The sequence below is a fragment of the Sceloporus occidentalis genome, unplaced genomic scaffold (assembly GCF_023333645.1).
Source record: "Sceloporus occidentalis isolate IW3139 unplaced genomic scaffold, rSceOcc1.0.p SCAF_107, whole genome shotgun sequence".
Taxonomy (NCBI): domain Eukaryota; kingdom Metazoa; phylum Chordata; class Lepidosauria; order Squamata; family Phrynosomatidae; genus Sceloporus; species Sceloporus occidentalis.
Genome location: NW_028317087.1, coordinates 1,272,282 through 1,292,375, shown reverse-complemented (window position 1 = coordinate 1,292,375; position 20,094 = coordinate 1,272,282). Strand labels below are relative to the sequence as shown.

Here is a 20,094-nt window from a genome sequence, read left to right as displayed (position 1 = left end):
CAGACGCCCATATAAATGTCAGGCCTGCATTAACCCTTTTCTTCCTGGCATCACATTGCAAATGAAATACTTAGTTTGCTGCAGCTAAAGGGCCAGGTGTGTGTGACAGGCTTGTCAGGGGAGCGGAGATTGCGATATATATATTATATATATATATTATATTATGCATGCGCACATATACATAACACTGGCCCTTACGTTACAGTGATGGCGTACTGGGGGAAAAGCATCTCCAGTAAAAGCGTCACCAATTGCGTAGGAACCGGCTCCTTCCTATTCGGCACTGATGTGATCGTATATAAGACCCCCAAATGGATGCCTTTGCTACCAGTATGTGAAGATTCATATCCCTGCTTGAATGGAGGTGATTAAGTTAAGTATCTATAATGACAAGTCAAGATTTCCATTTTGTTAACACTTCCTGATGGACTATTAAAGCGTTGATATTTCAGGGTCAGCTCATTTCGAAAGTTCCCAGGCGTGGTTATGGGGGGTTTAATCTTTTGATGGAAAGTAAGTGTGCAGAGATGGTGCTAAACGCGGTGACATCTAGTGACATAGTCTGAGCTGCCACGCCGCGCAGCGCCCGCTACTACCGCTAATCCTGTCACTAGCACCCGGCAGCCAGTGGAACTGCAGCGTCTCAGATAAACCATTCGAGGCTCCGGCTGTGGGGATCATCACACCGGTCTGCTCCAGTGCTAGGGTTCGCTAGGCATGGGTTCGTTTCCCATGATCCCTCGCTCTGCCATGGAATGCCGATATCCTCCAAGCAGGATGGCACTTCCTATACCCAGAATGCCTCCAGCACTTGTGTACCGCCGCGCACCCTCCAAGGGCCGATGCGATGGAGCAAAAGGATTTTCCTGCTAAACGTGCTGAAACAAGGTGACATGCGTGGAACTCCGAAATATCTCGCACACAGTGTTTGGACAGAGCTCCAATCCCCCCGCACATCACTGAACAGACGAGCCGTTTCCCGAACACTAAGCGCTATCATTTAAAAAGGCGGCAAATATTATGACGGCGCGGAGCGGGCGCTGATCCGGAGCCCTTGCGCTCGCAGCTGGCATTTTCCATCATCCGCGAACCCGCTCTGTAACAGACCGCGTGGCACAGCAGCGATCCGACGCCTGAGAGCGGCTGCCAACAACAAAATTCTTCACATTGTCAAGCGGATGAAAGAAAAACACCGTCCCCAAAACGCGGCTTTAACCTGTAAAGCACCGGGGGGCACGGCGATGCATTCACGCAAACACAGCAGCCCTCCAAACACATTCAAATATCAAACGAGCAGGCCCAGGGCACCCCGACCGGTACTCACGCAGTTAAATACTTTGCCGCCAATAGAGAACACAATGCACCCCTTGCGCTAAAATGTGCTGGGGAGGAATCACAAAGCAAAGAGCAGCTGCTGATCTAACGGCTCCCTCTAATAACACTTTTCAGCTCGTTTCCATCAAAATCAAGAAAAGAAAGAAAAAAAAAAAAAAAAAGATTTCAAGCACCCAAAAAAAACACAAGAACAGCTTTTCTCGATTAGTTTATGAAATACAAAATATTACAGGGGAAATGGACACAAACCCCCTCAGAAGAGTAACTCGCAGTGTCACATCACGAGAAACACAAATAAAATAGTTATGACATTTACTATTCTGTACGCATCCCATTGTGGTGGGATGGGGCTTTAAAAAATTTACCCCAGGTTCCCTATCGGATTGCTGGAGATGTAGGCTGGAGCAAGGGACTTTCAGTCACATATGGTGGAGCTGTCCCAAGATTAGACAGACTTGGATTGAATTATTTAGTATTATTTCTAATCTTATAAACGTTAGTTTGGTACCCTCACCGGAACAGGCACTGCTGCATCTTAATATGGCCACTAAACCACCCAACAAGAGGGCTTTGGTCATACAATGTTTTTTAGCCATGAAAATAGTTATTGCCAGAAACTGGAAGCAGCAAGAATTAATACCTATTGGGAACATCTTAAATCAGATCAAATTTCAATGTCAAATGGAGCGGGGTTATTACCAAACACGTCGGGAGATTAATACATTTCATTGAATCCGGGATACCTGGTTGGGGTTTGCCCTTTCTGCAGAATGTTAATAATTTTCGGTATGTAAACAACAAGTATTGAGTTCCAATGTGTGAATGGTAGTAAGTTTGAATGTGTGGGGTCTTTTTTCTTTTTTTGTCCCCCTTACTGGATGCTGTAATTCTTTGGTTTTGATATTATTATTATGTTGTGTTGTATATTGATATGTTGATGTTTTGTTCTTTTTATTATTTGTTATTTCTTTGGAAAATAATAATAAAAAAAAACAATAAATAACATTGTGACCACAAAGAATTTCAACACTTAAAATCTTTCAAACCAAGAGAAGGGAAATGTATACATTTGCGAAGGTGTCCTGAGAGTGTGGTAGATAAGTGGATCGCCTCCCAGCAGAAATGGTAGAGGCTAATACATTGAGGGAATGTAAAGATGCGAGAAAGGCCTGAAGCTATCCTGACTCTAAGGCGAGACTAACGGCTGATAAAAGGCAGACTGGACAGGCTGCTTGCGATACCGTCCGCTCTAGCAGCTCATATGCGCTTCACCTATACATGGATACCCTACAGATCCTCTATACGGTCACCCCAAAGACACCAGACATATAGTCTCAACACCCCTCTCCAATAATAAACACTTATGGTGTAAAGGTATATAAAAAAAAATAAAAGCAACCCCAACAAAGGGTTACGGGAACCGAATCCCAATTAGGAATTCTGGATGTGAGTGGTGCTGCTAAAGTCACCAAACAGCAGCATTTCTACCCAAAGTGCCATTTCTCTGGATGGAGACGGCGAAGGATACAGCTTCCTTAAGCAATCAATGACGGAAAAACCCGGGCATGGCTGCCCCTTTAACGGCATAACATATAAAAGCACCTCAGAATATTAGAGAACAGCCATTAATCCCACCATCATTTAACGCTGCGGCCGAGAACCAGGCTGGGATTATGCATTCAGCACGAGCCGTAAACAAAAGGTTTACAGCACATAGCTGGACATGCGCTGGACCAAAGGGTTACAGACAGGGGTTAAACACATTACTGTCCCATAATTTATTGATTTATATAGCACCATCATATTCCGCAGTGCTGTACAATGGGTACACTGACAGAAGCGAAACGTGTACAGTACAATGTATCAGATGGACATGGTATATACGGCCGTCACCCGAGAGATCACACTTGGCTGCCTCGTTATCGGGACGGTGCTCGATGTTCCCGTCCGAGGTCACGCAGAAGTAAACGGCCCGCGTGCTCAGCGAGGAAACAAAGTGTTCCCGTCCGACCATCGCTGGGGAAACGGCACAAGACGTGGACAAAGGACACAATGACAGGAAAAGCTACTGATGTGCGATCTACGCAAAGTCACACACTGCGACGGCCACGATCTTGTCGCTGGCTCGAGGAATTCTAATGCAGAAATCAAGACAAGATATCCAACCTTACAAAGTTCCCTGCAAAACACATCTTAAAGCTGCTTATTATGAGACTGTATTAACGGCTTGGGATAAGGGGACCTAGCCCTTCAATGTGACACAAGCGGTATAATGTATTTATATCGTATGCCGGCATGCAGCGTTTGCACTGGGCAGCCTCAAGAGACTGAACAGATGGGAACTGTGATTGGCTGCCACGGCCAAGCCCCCAAACTCTTTCATATGGATTCAAACTTATTTTCACGTGCCATTTTATGATAATCTTCTAAGAATTTTGCAGTTTTTTGTACTCCAAAATAGTAGATTTACAACAAATCAGTGTTTCTTTTGCGTTACGGATTCCTGCCGGATCACAAGCCTGAGGCATCTACCTCACAGCGTTTCCCTTTATTGAGCATGAAGAACGGCCGCCCCGAACCACATCTTTACACTAGTAGGACAGATTGGCTGACATTTATTTTCATGCTAGATGGTGCAAATTATGTTTAAGTGGAACTGCATCTTTAAGCACGGAGCATTTTCGGTACACTTCTTGCTGCAGCAGTTCGAAAAGGTTATAAAGGGTTAAAAAGCCAATCAGATGAGTAGGTCAGGCGCGTGGCGCCAAAGGACCGCCGAAGAGCAAATGCACTACAGAGAATCTTATCTTAAATATTTACCATAACAAAAAGACAGCAATTATTATGTATCGATTGATATAGCGCCATCATATTCTGTAGCGCTGTACAAAAGCCTTAATGCTGTGTGATTAACGTAACGTTTTCTTTTCCCAGTGACAGATCACCATTAACAAAGCTTGGAAAGTTGGCAGCTACAGTTTGTGCAAAAGAAAAAAAAAATACAATACCCCCCCCCAGGAAAAAAAACTACTACTACTAAAAGTAACGGCAAAATATTAATCCTCCCACAGCCACAACATAATAACCTCCTTCCAATTATAAACTTGACAGCTGCTCCAAAACAAATTCCAAACTCATCAAGAGCACCAGCCGTATCGCTTTCATCCACAGCCGTAGCGGAGGATTTGGGGTTTTCTTCCCACATATCAGCACAATACTTTTCTGTCTGTTTCCCGAGGGCTTTAAACACCCAGAAAGGATGATAAGGTTTGACCCAGAGCTAAACTTCTGGAGTGAGCGATCCAAACGCTGCATCATTTTAACGACGCACACGCCCTCCAAAGCTTGAAACGGGCATGCTGGGGGGGAGGGATTGCTCCATACCCACAACGTCAGAGTTGTATCAATGCCATGGGTGGTTGATTTCAACACTTTGCCCTGGATCGCCCCCCAACTTCGAAGGCTGTATGGCCTATATGGAAACAGAACTGGCTCTATTGATACGCCCATCAGTGATTACCGGCAGCTTCTTGATCTCAGAAGACCGTGTTGGTGGTTGTCTCCATCTTTTCTTCTCCACTACGCTGCTTCAAAAAGCAACACAGGAGTGAGGAGCCAAGAAAATTCATTCAGAAAGTACTCTTTTCTCAGAGACTTCTAGCACGGATTAAGCGATTGCAGAAGCGCGATAAAACACAACGTATTTGGAGTGAAGACTCAAATTACCCAAGATCTACACCGGCCATACAGCCTTCCAATTACAACTGAAAGCAAAAGGGCAGTTACCCAGGGAATGGAGACATCATCATCATCATCATCACCATGCTTCAACATAGAGTATGTAACTACAGCAACATTCCCTGACCACATGTAACAGACTGAACTTTCTCTGCACCCATACAATGCCTTGATGGGGCAAATGAGTGCAGTGGGCAGAATAGAGAGGGTATTATACTGGGGTATTTAAGACTGTTTTCTTTTCGTTAAAAAAACCCTCTTTGCATGTGTTTTCAGGCAGCTGCATATTGGCCATTTATAAGTGTTATAGCTCCTCATCCAATGTACTAAACACCCTGACTACTCATACAGCCTGTGGGAAACAATACAACATCTCCGTCCAACCAGCCGGATACCATCACCAATGAACATCTATGGAGAAACGGACTTCATTGGTATCGCCATAAAAATCCACTCAATGTGGTGATGTTTTGGGTGACTGTCTCTCCTCAATGACAGGTCTGCAGATAAAGAAGGTTTATTGGAACAAAAAGAGATACAGAACAAGTCAGTGCCAGCTGACATTACTGTGTGCAGCACATGGGGCTCCCCTTTAATTTACTTAATGTTCTCAATTATCAAATATATAAAACATGGTTACCCAGCCGATATAAGCCAGGCTCTGTGAAGCATCTGCCAGGTGGTACGTGGAGCTCCATGTGGGTTTTATTCGCTTAATGTAGTTATTCTTCAGTGACTGACAACACAATGTATTTTCTTAATAAAGGAATCGACATGCTGAAGGAAACAACCCTCCCATTTTAGCACTAAATCCTACATGCTACAGCAATACCCCATGAAGTGTCTTGTTTTAGGATTACACATCACACTCTTCTGCTCGGTACACGATTATGCCAATTCCAGGGCACCCACACCCACACAAAAATGGATGTGACTCACGTCAGAGCGGCCAAATCCACGGCTCAACCTCTCCCAACAGTGATGGAAAAGACTACTTAAAGGCAACTCCTTCCATTCCTTAATTCTTTGAATGCATAGGAGTGTTTTACCGCTTAATGCGATATAAAACTATAACGGCAACATGGGGGCGCATGGCCCTTAATTTTGCATGAGGGTGTTGGGCGGGTAGGGGTTAATAGGGCGGGTAGTATCACAAGCGCATTTTATTTCAGCTGTGCGTTGTAGTTAGGTGAGCTGCTGATTGGCTATGGGTCGTGTGAGAGATTAAGGCGGGAAAGGTAACTAGCCAGCTTGTATTGCGTTGGGGCCCCCCCCTTGTCGTGGTTTTTATTGAGGGTATGGGTCACCTGCCCATTAAGGGGGGGTGGACAGCTTTTCATGGTTATGGTTAATAAACGGTTAATTTTAATTGTGGTTTTATTAAAGCCTCAATAAAATACCACGGCCTTTTTATATCCAAGTTCATTTGTCTGTGTGTTTATTTAAGGTTATTTGCACATACACCACTCATGTTTTTTGTTTTGTTTTTTTGCTAAAGTTTTAAGAAAAACGTAAATTCTTGTACAGAACTGCCAGGAGAGAGCCAATAAGTAATCTCACTCAATGAGTCTATTAGCCTTTTGGACACTCCGACTGCAATAGGAGGGAAAGCTACATGGGTGCCGGACACAATATGGAAGGCCGATCCAGGACACACTACTAAACCCAGCGGCCTGTCCTCCTCTGGTCTGAAGAGTATATGCTTGGTGTTTTATTTGCAATTTCACATTACATTTACATATAAGGCGGCACTTTTGAAGAGGCGGCACTCTGCCGCCCCAAGCCCTTTTTTTTTTTTTAAGCGGAGGAGAGAGAGGGGCGCCGAGTGGTTTTAGCTCATCAAGTTTTCAGTACCCGCTCGGCGCCCCTCTCTCTCCTCTGCGAGCCCTCTAGCCCGGTCTCGGTGCCGGCTTGTAATGCTGAGCGCCGGAATATGACGTCATTTCCGGCGCTCAGCAGTAAAGCAGCGCGCACCATGGCGGAGCAGGGAGACTCGCCGCAGGACTCCTGAAAGGTAAGTGAAGTACAAAGGGGGGGGGGGGGGGTGTAGGGTAGATAATGGGTGGAGGGGGGGTGTAGGGTAGATAATGGGCGGGGGGGGGGTGTAGGGTAGATAATGGGCGGGGGGGGGTGTAGGGTAGATAATAGGGAGGGGGGGGGTGTAGGGTAGATAATAGGGAGGGGGGGGGTGTAGGGTAGATAATAGGGAGGGAGGAAGGGTAGATAATGGGGGGGGGGGGCATTAGGTCTTGGGCCAGCCCTGGGTGTCAAGATCTAGATTGATCAAGCGGTGAGAAAACACTGCAGTCAGATAAACTTACCAGGATCCGAATGCACAGGGAATTAAAAACAAATTGAAGAAATGATTAAAAATGGTGTAGAAAATGTAATTAATTGTCAACCTTCGCATAACGGGAAGAAAAGTGCAAATTCTAAGAGACCTACATAACTTTTAGCAGAAATAAATTGGTTTCTCCAGATTAACAGCAGAAGGTATTGCACATTACAGCCCGGCGAGGGGATTCAGAGCGCGGCCGCCTAAAAACGTCATAATGAATAATAAGTAGCAGCTTTAAGTCATCGGCATTTTATAGTGTAAACTACTGAAAAGCACCAATCTGCATTATTTTACTTTCTGGAAAAAGATCCTACACAATAGAAAGCCCCAGCACTATACCAGCACTGGATTTGGAAACCTGTCACGAAAGAGGACGCAACTAATGTCTTTTTACAGGGCGGAGAGGTCCAAGTGTTGGTTGCAAGCTGGTTACAGGTTCAGTGGCCCACTAGGTATTAGCTCTAAAACCTCCTGGAACAGTCCTGGCCGCTTACATACTATAGGTACCTTAAATAGATGAATTTATGTATCCTTAAAGCCGAACAGAAGATTTTAACCCCTTCAGGACCGGGATTTTGATACTAAGGTGGCGCTAAAGGACCGGAGCCGTTTTTGTGTTTTTGCCATGTCTTTCTTCAACTGTAATTTCTCTCTTATCAATTGGTGCACCCACACAAATCATATATTGTTTTTTTCAGCACAATAGACTGGAGATTGTAGGGGAGGAGTCTCTCTGATCAGTCCTACAGGACTGATCAGAGGACTTCTGGGGGCTCGTTTTTGCTGTTGCTGGTCTGCCTGGGCTTCCAGGCAGACCACCAGCAGCAGAACCCCCTAAAAAAATGGGAATTAACCCCTTCAATGCCGCGATCGCGGCATTGAAGGGGTTAACGCTGCACTGACGCTCTCATGGAGCGATCAGGCAGCAGGGGGGTGTTGGATCAGGCCCCCACACTTGTGTGGGGACCCATTCAATACCCCCCCACCCTTCCCTGAAGCTGCCTGTGGCAGCTGAAACCGCGATTGCAGATTTTTCTGCAATCGCAGTTTCTGCCTAGAGAATCAGTCCGTGGGAGTGATCGTGGGCTTGGGGGGGCGGGCTTAGACAGGCTGTGCTGTCTGCCCAGGACAGACAGCAGCAGCGCCCCCACGATCACCGCGATTGTGGTGATGTGGGGGCGTTTTTTGGAGGAGACGTACCTAGTACGTCCCGGTCTACCGGTGACTGTTAACCAGGAAGTACCAGGTACGTCCCGGTACTGAAGGGGTTAAGCACTGCTTAAGTGGTTTAAAAGAGGAATTGTGCACTTAAGTAAACACTAAATGGCATCTGGTGGCCTTGTACCGAGTCCCGACCGAGTCTCATGAAGCCCGGGTTCAAGGAGTTACAGAGAGACTTTAACGTTTCAGTTTCTATTTCAGAGGAAGACGTTACATCGCACTCTGTGCAAACCCACATTCTGCTACAATGATAAACAGCTTTCACCTTCCACCTTTGATTGTGTAAAAAAAGAAACAAAACAAACTTAAAACTACAATCGCCGCGCCAACGCTAAAGGGTAACCGACATCACACGACTTCCACAACCTCCTCTAACACCTTACAGACATATTTTTGTTCCAGGACAGATAAGGCTTTGTAACTATTTATTAGGAATAGGAAAGGAACATTTTTGGATGAGTTCCGGCTTTATCTGTGTGTAACATTAACCTTAATAGAGCAATGGCTCACATGAATTGGTGTATGCCAAAAACTCCCAGCAATCTCAGCTCCCTGCACTTCTCATTCTCATCACATAATGATTAGAAATGGGTTCTCCGCAGCACCGCTTTCTTGATCGCTTCGCTGGATACGGGACTGTTAGACTGCCCTCTCCCCGCAATGCCTGGTATAGGCACTGCAGCAGAAATTGTAACCCATGAGGTACCGGCCATGTCTTTGGTCCTCTAGGGACTGTTCACTTGGTCCTAAAGTAATTCAATTGAAGGGCCTACTTTATGGTCAGTCTGCAGTTCCCCAATGTATCTGAACCGCAAGGACAGAGACGCTCGCCAAGACTTCTTCCTCAATGGGATACGTATTCCAACAACTAGAAGAGCTCGCAGGACACATTATAACTTTTGTGTTGTGGGCCACTCTCCCACGTAATGGTTACAATACATAACCCATGAATGTGCATTTTTATTTTTCACAAGCACTGGAGTAAAATCCGTGTGAAGTGTCTTAGGTGTGCCGTATTAAGGAGTGCCACACACGGTACGCTGCCCCCTCCTTAGTTTGTCAGCTTCTCCACGTGTACTGCACACAAAGAACGAGCCGGAACCTCTCACAGTATAGAGCGTTATGATATAAACACAGAAAAACAAAGCAAAAAGCAGAAGCTATGTATGTATCCCATATACATGTGTGTACACGATGCACCGATATCTTTATATGGAAGGCTTTGTGGGGGTTTTTGTCCAACCGAGAAGGTACCCCGGTATGGCAATGACAACACACACTGCGAAAACTATTACTTCACAAAATCAGAAGCAAGCTCGTTTTTAAAGATGTCCTTTAAGAAAATTAGCATAACCTTCAGCTCCTTTTGTAGAGAAATTTAAAAGAGCACGGTTTCCTTATTCTGGTAACTGATTAACCTTTTCTATAATAAGTACATCATCTTAGGAACTTTTGAAATCCCCCCCCCCCGGTTTAGGACCCCTGGCATGGGCGCTGATTAGGGGCTGTCATGTTTTTACGTCTGTCAGAAAACACTACACATAACCACATCTGGGAAGTCTACCGGTTTAACCCGGAGTCTCCGGCTGAAGTGCTGCTCTCCCGGATCTCGGGGACGCTATCCTCCTTCCCTGCGTTTATCCGCACCCAGACACCCTCCTACTGCTAACCCTGCGTTTAGCCACGACCCAAACGTCCTCCCGCTCCCAACCCATGTAATGCTCGTAAACATGCACGGAATAGACATGAAGCTATCCTGAATATAAGACAAGACCAAGGACCGTTGTCACTATATGACTAAATGGGCAGACTAGATGGGCCAAATGAACAATAAAAGGTCAAAGATCTATGGACATTATACCAAAACTTACAAAAAAAAAAAATCTATAGAATAATCTGAAAAAAAAGTCAAAAAAAGATCTTCATATTTTGGTCTAACTACAGAAAACCAGCGAGGCTGGAGAGTCCGTATTAGAGAGGTCTGCATATGTAACCGATTCAGGGCACTCTCACTTATTCACCAAATATTTGATAATCATGGGTGTAAAAACTGAATCTTGAGCCACCTAAAGCAAACACATCATTCCTGAAGCCCTGTTTGAGAACACCTGATTGATGTGCTTACAAAAGGTGTACCTTTCCTCACTCATTTAATGAACATGAAACATCACACCAATATGGTTTCACCACTTAGCACACATACACTCATATTATCTTTAACAATCTCTACACATAGATATACATCATATCTTTATAAACACGTATATATTATATATATGGTACATACACAGAACACATTGTTAACTCGCAGTTCTGCATGCTAGCTGCTTATAAGTTGGTTAAATAGACTACAAGTGATGATTGTTGTCTGCCAATTCCCAAACCACTATGACATAAGTAATAATAATTACAGCGTTAACAATACCTAGAGGCCGTCTTTTATATCTGTAGTTTACTTTCTGGAAGTCCGTCTCATGGTCCTCGTCTATGGTCTGTCCCAAAGACAGCAGGCTTACGCGTCTCATCTTTAGGAGTCTTGGGGAGCTTTCGCGCACGGTGGCTCCGACCCCCAAGACCACCTCTCCAGAAACTGCTGAGGGCACTACCCTTTTCAAAAAATCCATTCTCGATCACATCCCTGACAAAAAGCCAGCTCCGCTCTGGCAGCAAACACCCGGCAAAGAGTACTTACAACTTCCTTGAAAACACACATTAAGGTGGACTTGCCGGGCTTGCTTTGCATAGTGATGTCACCGTAATGCTGGGCGGTTCCAGACAACAACAGGTCAACAACCAGCTGTTACAGAGTACATTCTAACCCCTATGTACTGTACAACCTGATAAAACACACGATAGCGACCTCATAAACCAACGGCAATAAAGGCTCCGACACACAGGGGCTTTGTTACTGCCACAGACAGCACTAGCAGGTATACTGCCGCCGATTACACAATTAGAAACTAATACAGAGTTTACCAAAGCAGGCCAGTTTTAGCTCATTCGCGTTAACTTGTGGGTACGCAGGCGGCTGGGAGGAGTGAGACTGTTTGAGAAGATAAGGCTTATCGCCAGCACAGGGCTCCATCAGGAGGGTCACGTACTGTACATCTCTGCTAAACACTTCGGCACCTTCTCGCGGCTCCGGAGAACGCTTACAGAGCTACAATGTCGAGAAATGAGAGTAGAACTTTACGGTTCTTAAATCACATTTACTAAATAGAGACGATAATGTTGAATAAAAGCGCTAGCTGGATTTTCTCTGTAATCCAGAACAATCTGCAGAGATGGTACAAAAAGTTAGATCAGAACTAATTAAGGGGCCACACTCGCCTGACTGTATGCCAACTATAGAAACATAAGTATGCCATACTATTCTTGCTTTTGCACCAACACTCAGTTTTAGGGAAGTTTTAGAGAGTATTATTATTTACTGATTTATAAAGCGCCATCATATTCCGTATCACTGTATAATGGATAAAACAGGAATTAACAAAGAGCCACACAGCATAACAATTTCGACTTACAGAAAAAAGAGGAGAGTACCAGCTCTCCCTTTATCAAGGCAACAGCTTCTCAAGTAATCTCAAAGCTCACCCTTAAAACTCCATGAAGAGAGACATTACTAAATACTGACTGCAATGTCTTATGAGCGAGGGGGGGCACACATCAACTCTTGAAAAGCTTGTTTTCACTCGTTATGCAGTAGGTATGTTTAAAGGTATTTCACACCAAAGTAAACAAGTAGAATTAGTACTTCTTCCTCTTCACAAGAGATCGTGCTCTCCTGAATAGAATAAATCACAAATAGTATATAACTAGATTATAAAACTGCAGAACAGCTTCTGAAATGGCCTCTTTTTCCAAAAAAACAAACAATATTTGCACACAAAACAAGAACGTAAAAAATGTAAATAAGGAGGGCCATGCAGATCAATAAAGCAATACTGAACGATGCTTGCCGATTTCACAATTCCCAGGTAAACACACACAATATCGAAAAATAATTACAAAATTCTGTGAAGTACATGAATAGAAAAACATATTTGTAAGTGAAATATGGGAGGTGTCAGATTTTCTTTCAGTTTCTTTCTCAGAAAACGGACCGTTTAAAATGAATACTTCTGCATAAAGTATTGCTGATCCCAAGTACAGAAGAAGTGGATTTAAAAACTAGAGCTGTGTGACCCAGACTAGGGCCCTGCGCGGGACTGTTTTCTTAATCCCGCTCCCGCTGAATTTCTGACCATTACCGCCCATTCCCGCAACATGTATCCACTCCCACCCGCTCCCGCAACATATGTTCCACTACCCCCCGCTCCCGCAAACATTCTGTCACAGCACACTGTGCCCCTGATATGCCTTATAGCCCATGCTATGCCTTATAGCCCATGCTATGCCTTATAGCCCATGCTATGCCTTATAGCCCATGCTATGCCTTATAGCCCATGCTATGCCTTATAGCCCAAGATATGCCTTATAGCCCAAGATATGCCTTATAGCCCATGATATGCCTTATAGCCCATGATATGCCTTATAGCCCATGATATGCCACTGTGCCCCCCCCAGATATCTCTTATAACCCCAGAGATACCACCAGATCGCACACAGTGTCTCTTCTCTTATCCCGCCCAGGGGAAGCAGGAACGGAGTCATACGACATGACGTAAATTCACGTGACTCCGCTGGGTTCCTGGGCAGAACAAGAGAAGAGACGCTGTGTACGAGCAATGCAAACGCCCAAAAAACCGCCCACACCCACAAGTTTCTTGACCAGTCCCGCGGGACCCGCATCCCGACGTAGTCCTCTAACCCAGACCGTTACAAAACCCAGCAGCCTAATGACACAGACTTCTGCATGCCATCGGGGACTGGGACACACATAGCCCAGCACAGGTGACAGTCAACTTGCTTTACTGGCAGACCCTACAATGCTTCACATTAGTCAACCTCAAGGCAAGCCCTAACAAGAACGTCTGTGGCCCTGGCTTTGCTGGCTGTTTCCTGTATCTCAGCACCCTAGGCAGCTGCCCAAGTCACCTATACCATAAGACCAGCAATATACAATAGGAATTATCATTATAATCACACAAAAATTATTTCCCTTCCAAATGTATTTTCTGCTAAGATTAAAGTTCCCTTGCCACTAGAAGTCCGAGAAAAGGTTAACCATTACTCCATGATTCCTATACATTATATAATAATGTACACCAACAAAATACATTGACATTTAAGACAAAGCAGTCTCTGAACTTCATTTTCAATTATAAAGCCACACTTGTATATGTGAATATATAAAAGGGATAGGTATAATGCTATGCTGAAGACAAGTTCAAGGAACAAGTAAAGTTTGAGGTCTTTATAGGGAAAACATGGGCAGACTGGATGGTTCTTATCGTCAGTCAAATTCTAGGTTTCTATGTTCTTGGAGACTGGATAGTGTGCTTCCAAGTAATGCAGCCCCCTCCTTGCACCAGCATCACCCCATTCACCGATGGTGAAGACTGACAAGACATGAGCGGGATCTACCTGCAGAAACTTCTCCATACCAAGGTTAGACAGGCTAAGTTGAGAACACACAGGATCTTCTCTAGTAAATGCTTGTAAGAGTCAATAATCTGCTGAAGATCTCCGTTATTTCACTTGAGAGCATTAGGTTGTGGACAGTGTACAGATATCACAACAATCTACTCACATTATTAGAGACGGGTCCTGGTGATAGCCTGCAGTTCAGAGCATCTATCTTAGTATCAGGATGCCAGAGCTGATCAGCAGAGTGGAATGTCTGGCATGGGACCATCAGAGGACAGCGAGTTCCTGCAGCTAAGAGGTGAAGGACATGGTCATTAGAAAGATCACAACAGTGTAATAGTCAAAAGACAGCCAGCAATTCCTACATACTTTGATTTTGAGGCTTTAACATCTGTATAAAGAAAGATGCATGTATGGAAATATTGATCTATACATTGTGGTCGAGCACATTGAGGAATAAAAAGCATGCACTTACCACTAGTCTTACATGTTTTATTTATACCATGGGTAGATCCTGGGTGGGGGTGCTATGGGGCTGTTGCACAATCTGGGTTTACCTCTTTATAGCCCTAATTTCCAGGGAAAGGCAGGGTAATGTAACGTTACATTGCATGACCACACGGTAGTAGTGCGACAGCTTGCACAGACAGGCTGAGGGTTCACGCAGGATAAACGAGTTGCATGAATACATGTGATTGTATGTGTGCGCGCACGCGCGTTACTGTGACTGTATGTGTGTGCGCACGCGCGCGTTACTGTGACTGTATGTGTGTGCGCACGCGCGCGTTACTGTGACTGTATGTGTGCGCACGCGCGCGTTACTGTGACTGTGTGCGCGACTGTATGTGTGCGCACGCGCGCGTTACTGTGACTGTGTGCGCGACTGTATGTGTGCGCACGCGCGCGTTACTGTGACTGTATGTGCACACGCGTTACTGTGACTGTATGTGTGTGCACGCGCGCGTTACTGTGATTGTGTGTGTGCGCGCGTTACTGTGACTGTGTGTGTGCGCGCGACTGTATGTGTGTACGCGCGCGTTACTGTGACTGTGTGTGTGCGCGCGTTACTGTGACTGTGTGTGTGCGCGCGTTACTGTGACTGTGTGTGTGCGCGCGTTACTGTGACTGTGTGTGTGCGCGCGTTACTGTGACTGTGTGTGTGCGCGCGTTACTGTGACTGTGTGTGTGCGCGCGTTACTGTGACTGTGTGTGTGCGCGCGTTACTGTGACTGTGTGTGTGCGCGCGTTACTGTGACTGTGTGTGTGCGCGCGTTACTGTGACTGTGTGTGTGCGCGCGTTACTGTGACTGTGTGTGTGCGCGCGTTACTGTGACTGTGTGTGTGCGCGCGTTACTGTGACTGTGTGTGTGCGCGCGTTACTGTGACTGTGTGTGTGCGCGCGTTACTGTGACTGTGTGTGTGCGCGCGTTACTGTGACTGTGTGTGTGCGCGCGTTACTGTGACTGTGTGTGTGCGCGCGCGTTACTGTGACTGTGTGTGTGCGCGCGTTACTGTGACTGTGTGTGTGCGCGCGTTACTGTGACTGTGTGTGTGCGCGCGTTACTGTGACTGTGTGTGTGCGCGCGTTACTGTGACTGTGTGTGCGCGCGTTACTGTGACTGTGTGTGCGCGCGTTACTGTGACTGTGTGCGCGCGCGTTACTGTGACTGTGTGTGTGCGCGCGCGTTACTGTGACTGTGTGTGTGCACGCGCGTTACTGTGACTGTATGCGCGCGTTACTGTGACTATGTGTGCACGCACGCGCGCGTTACTGTGACTGTATGTGTGCGCACACACGCACGCGTTACTGTGATTGTATGTGTGCGCGCGTTACTGTGACTGTGTGTGCGCACGCGCGCGTGACTGTGACTATGTGTGTGCGCGCGCGTTACTGTGACTGTGTGTGTGCGCGCGTTACTGTGACTGTGTGTGTGCGCGCGTTACTGTGACTGTGTGTGTGCGCGCGTTACTGTGACTGTGTGTGTGCGCGCGTTACTGTGACTGTGTGTGTGCGCGCGTTACTGTGACTGTATGTGTGTACGCGCGCGTTACTGTGACTGTGACTGACTGGGTATGTTGGCGTGAATGCTGCTCCAGAGATCAGGTTCTGGTATACTCTTGCTAATTAATGCACAATTATCAATGAACTATAGGTCCACACTAAGTTCCTGCGTTTCTTAAGAAATTATTGTCATAATAAATATACTCTTTGTAGACGTCACATGACAATGGTACTACCGTATTTGCTCGATTATAAGACGACCCTGATTATAAGACGACCCCCCAAAATCTGAATATTAACTTAGGAAAAAAAGAAAAAGCCTGAATATAAGACGACCCTAAAGGAAAAAAGTTTTACCAGTAAATGTTAATTCATGTAAACTATTTTTTTTAATAAAAGCTATGATTGAGAAAAATATTTTTTTTGTTTTTATTTCTTGTATTTTCCAGCCTGTCCCCCAGTTACGCACATCTGCCCCCAGGCTTGCCACACCAATATGGCACTGTGGCCCATGATATGCCTTTTAACCCTCTATATGCCACTGTGCCCCATGGTATGCCTTTTGACCCCCTATATGCCACTCTGCCTCCAGAAATGCCTTATACCCCTATATCCCATTCTGGCATTTAGGGGGTTAAAATGCATATTATGGGGCAGAGTGGCATATAGGGAGGTATAAGGCATTTCAGGAGGCAGAGTGGCATTAAGGGAGTTAAAAGGCATTGTATAGAGCACTCTGCCTCCAGAAATGCCTTATACCCCTATATGCCACTCTGGCATTTAGGGGGTTAAAATGCATATTATGGGGCAGAGTGGCATATAGGTGTATAAGGCATTTCAGGAGGCAGAGTGCTCTATTAAATGCCCCCTTAACGCCACTCCAGAAATGCCCTATGCCCCCATTTAACACACACACACACACACACCCTATACCCCCATTTAACTAACACACACACACACACACACTCTCCCCTCCCCTCCCCTCTCAGCCCTCTCTTACCGGTGCTTCCAGCCGGGGCAGCGGGTTGACGTCGCCTTCTGCTGCAGCCGGAAGGAGGTGGAGTTGGCAGCGGGGGTTTGTATGCGTCCGTCGCTTATACTTTCCCCGGCTGTCAGAGATCAGAGATCTCTGACAGTCGGGGAAGGTCTACGCGACGGACGCAGACAACCCCCGCTGCTAGCCACACCTCCTTCCGGCTGCAGCGGACGTTGTCTACGCGGATCGCGTAGACGTCAACCCGCTGCCCCGGCAATACAGCAGGAAGCACCGGTAAGTGTGTGTATGATGGGGGGGGGGGAGTCGGGTGAGACAGGAGGATCCAGGTCCCCTGCAGCGGTGCGGGGGATCTGGATCTTAGTCTCCTAATCAGACTCTATTTGAGGTCTGATTAGAAGACGACCCCGATTAGAAGACGAGGGGTATTTTTCAGAGCATTTGCTCTGAAAAAAACCTCGTCTTATAATCGAGCAAATACGGTAATTTAGAAATAAAAAATCCTATGCAATAAATGTAAAATAGAAACATTTCCACATTCTGCTTTTGTGAACTACATCACCATTATCAAATGGGCTGAGCCAAGAAAAAAATCATTTTTAAATATTTGTTTTATTTTTATAAACATACATGTGTTTCTTGATCAAACCTCATATTGAAGAACTTCATGTCAGAATATATTAACCCCCCACACACACACCTCTGATGGTAGCAAGCAGCCATATTAGAGTACCTACTCTATGTGCAGATTGCAGGTGATGTACCATGCCGTTATAAAAGGGTTTAATATACACTACTTTCAGGACAGCACGGTAAATCAAGAGGTTGACATATCATAGCATTCTATTATCCCTTATATTTTTCTTCCCGTAGCACAGGTGGTGGGCTTTGCGTTTTCTTGACCCAACAGGAACAGGATAATTACAAAAAAATTTGCAGACAAAGTTTGGCAGGGATGTGAACGCTGTACATTCGTTATGCTTGTGCGCCTCCTTATTTTTGCTAAGGGAAGTTATAGGTTTGTTTACAAATAAACAACATTTACACCGAGACTTGTATTTTTGTTTCAGCAGATTTAAGAAGGGTTTGATGCTGCCTGCTGGCACGGATCATTCATTAGTATGTATCTGTGCGCTCACATGTTCTCCACGGGGCTGGATGTGTGCAAATTGAGATGCGTTCTGCCCCAGCAACTGGATTCACAACAGAACCCAGAGGAGCCAAGTTTTGCTTCCTGCTAGACTGATGTCCCCAGAGCAGGTACAGCAGGGAAGCCCCCGCCAATCCAACCGACTGGTGAAGTGGATTTCAGATGTTTATATCGCCGCTTGCTCACCCATGTCATTTCCCCACCAAGAACCGATTGCATGCCAGTTTCACTTTAATCCCACCGCCCCCGGGTTAGCCCCCCCCCATATTAGGAATTTTTACAAAAGATCATTGCATTTGTTAGATGAGGTTTGATCAACTGTTTTTTTCGTTAGATCTACTCTAAAATAGGCAATATTAACAATCTGTAGCCAGCCCCCCCTCAACAAAAATTTCAACAAAATGTTACTGATTATGATAGCTCTGCGTAAGATCAGGTTTGAGCAGACAAAATTTTTGTTAGATCTAGTCTAATTACTGAGATATTGCATATTTAATAACGGGGGGGCTGGCCCCCCCTCAACTGAAATTTGGAAATTTTTCTAGGGATTTTGGTAGATATTTGTTAGATCCGGTTAGATCAATTGTTTTTTTTTTGTTAGATCTATCACGCCGGAGGCGGTATTCACAATCCTATTTTGTGTGCGGGGGGGATAGGTTTTATTTCCTAAATGCTTTATTTCCTATCTTTTAGCTTTGTATAGCGTTTCCAGGGCCGGCCTTAGGTGTTCAGGTGCCCTGTGCGGACCACCCCCGAATTCCACGGAACAGAGGTAGAGCTCAGCAGGACATAAATTCCAAATTTAAGTTGGAGGGGCAACCCATATGTATTGCTATCCCCCGCACACAAAATAGGATTGTGAATATCGCCTCCTGCGTAGTAGATCTAACGAAAAAGACTGTTGATCTAACCAGATCTAAAGATTATCTACCAAAATCAATAAAAAAAAAAAAAAAAAAAATTCTGTGGGGGGGGGGCAACCTGTATGTATTCCCATCCCTTGCACACAAAATAGGATTGTGAATGCCGCCTCCTGCGCGATAGATCTAACAAACAAAAAAATTGATCTTACTGGATCTAACGGGTATCTACCAAAATCCATTAAAAAAGTTCCGAATTTCAGGAGGGGGGCCAACCCGTATGTATTCTCATCCCCCGCACACAAAATAGGATTGTGAATACCGCCTCCTGCATGATAGATCTAATGAAAAAACCTATTGATCTTACCAGATCTAACGAATATCTACCAAGATCCATTAAAACATTTCCAAATTTCAGTTGGGGGGGGCAACCCGTATGTATTCCCATCCCTCGCACATGAAATAGGATTGTGAATACTGCCTCCTGCGTGATAGATCTAACAAAAAAAACAGTTGATCTAACGAATATCTACCAAAATCCTTAAAAAATGTTCCAAGTTTCAGTTGAGGGGGGCCAGCTGGCTACAGGCTAGCCCCCCCTGAAAAAGATTGTTAATATTGCCTATTTTAGAGTAGATCCAACGAAAAAAAACAGTTGATCAAACCTGATCTAACAAATGCAATGATCTTTTGTAAAAATTCTTAATATGGGGGGCTAACCCGGGGGAGGTTTGAATCCCTGCTCTGCCAGGCTCGTCAAACAGGGAGAAACGGAAGCTACAGCCAAGCTAGAACACCACCATCTCCTTGCTAGCCATGTCCAAGCGTTTTATTATTATTCAGATAGCTCATCAAAAATGGTCTGGCTTGGACTCATCTCCAGCCGCACCAGGGCCACCATGTGAATCTGCGGCCAGGTTGCAGAGG

General features: G+C 45.4%; 1 protein-coding gene across 3 annotated transcripts in view; it reads right to left on the bottom strand.

The window, feature by feature from the left end:
* LOC149283246 (protein furry homolog-like) overlaps window positions 1–11,256 on the bottom strand; it is an 82,971-nt gene extending 71,715 nt beyond the window's left edge. For 2 of the 3 annotated variants that reach the window (XM_089497760.1, XM_089497759.1), the window contains exon 1: window positions 11,089–11,256. In XM_089497760.1, coding sequence (XP_089353886.1) covers window positions 11,089–11,256 — 168 coding nt within the window. Of the gene's footprint in view, window positions 1–8,051; window positions 8,062–11,088 lie in introns of all 3 variants that reach the window. The other variant, XM_089497761.1, reaches the window with a different exon arrangement.
* Between the last annotated feature and the right edge of the window lie 8,838 nt (window positions 11,257–20,094).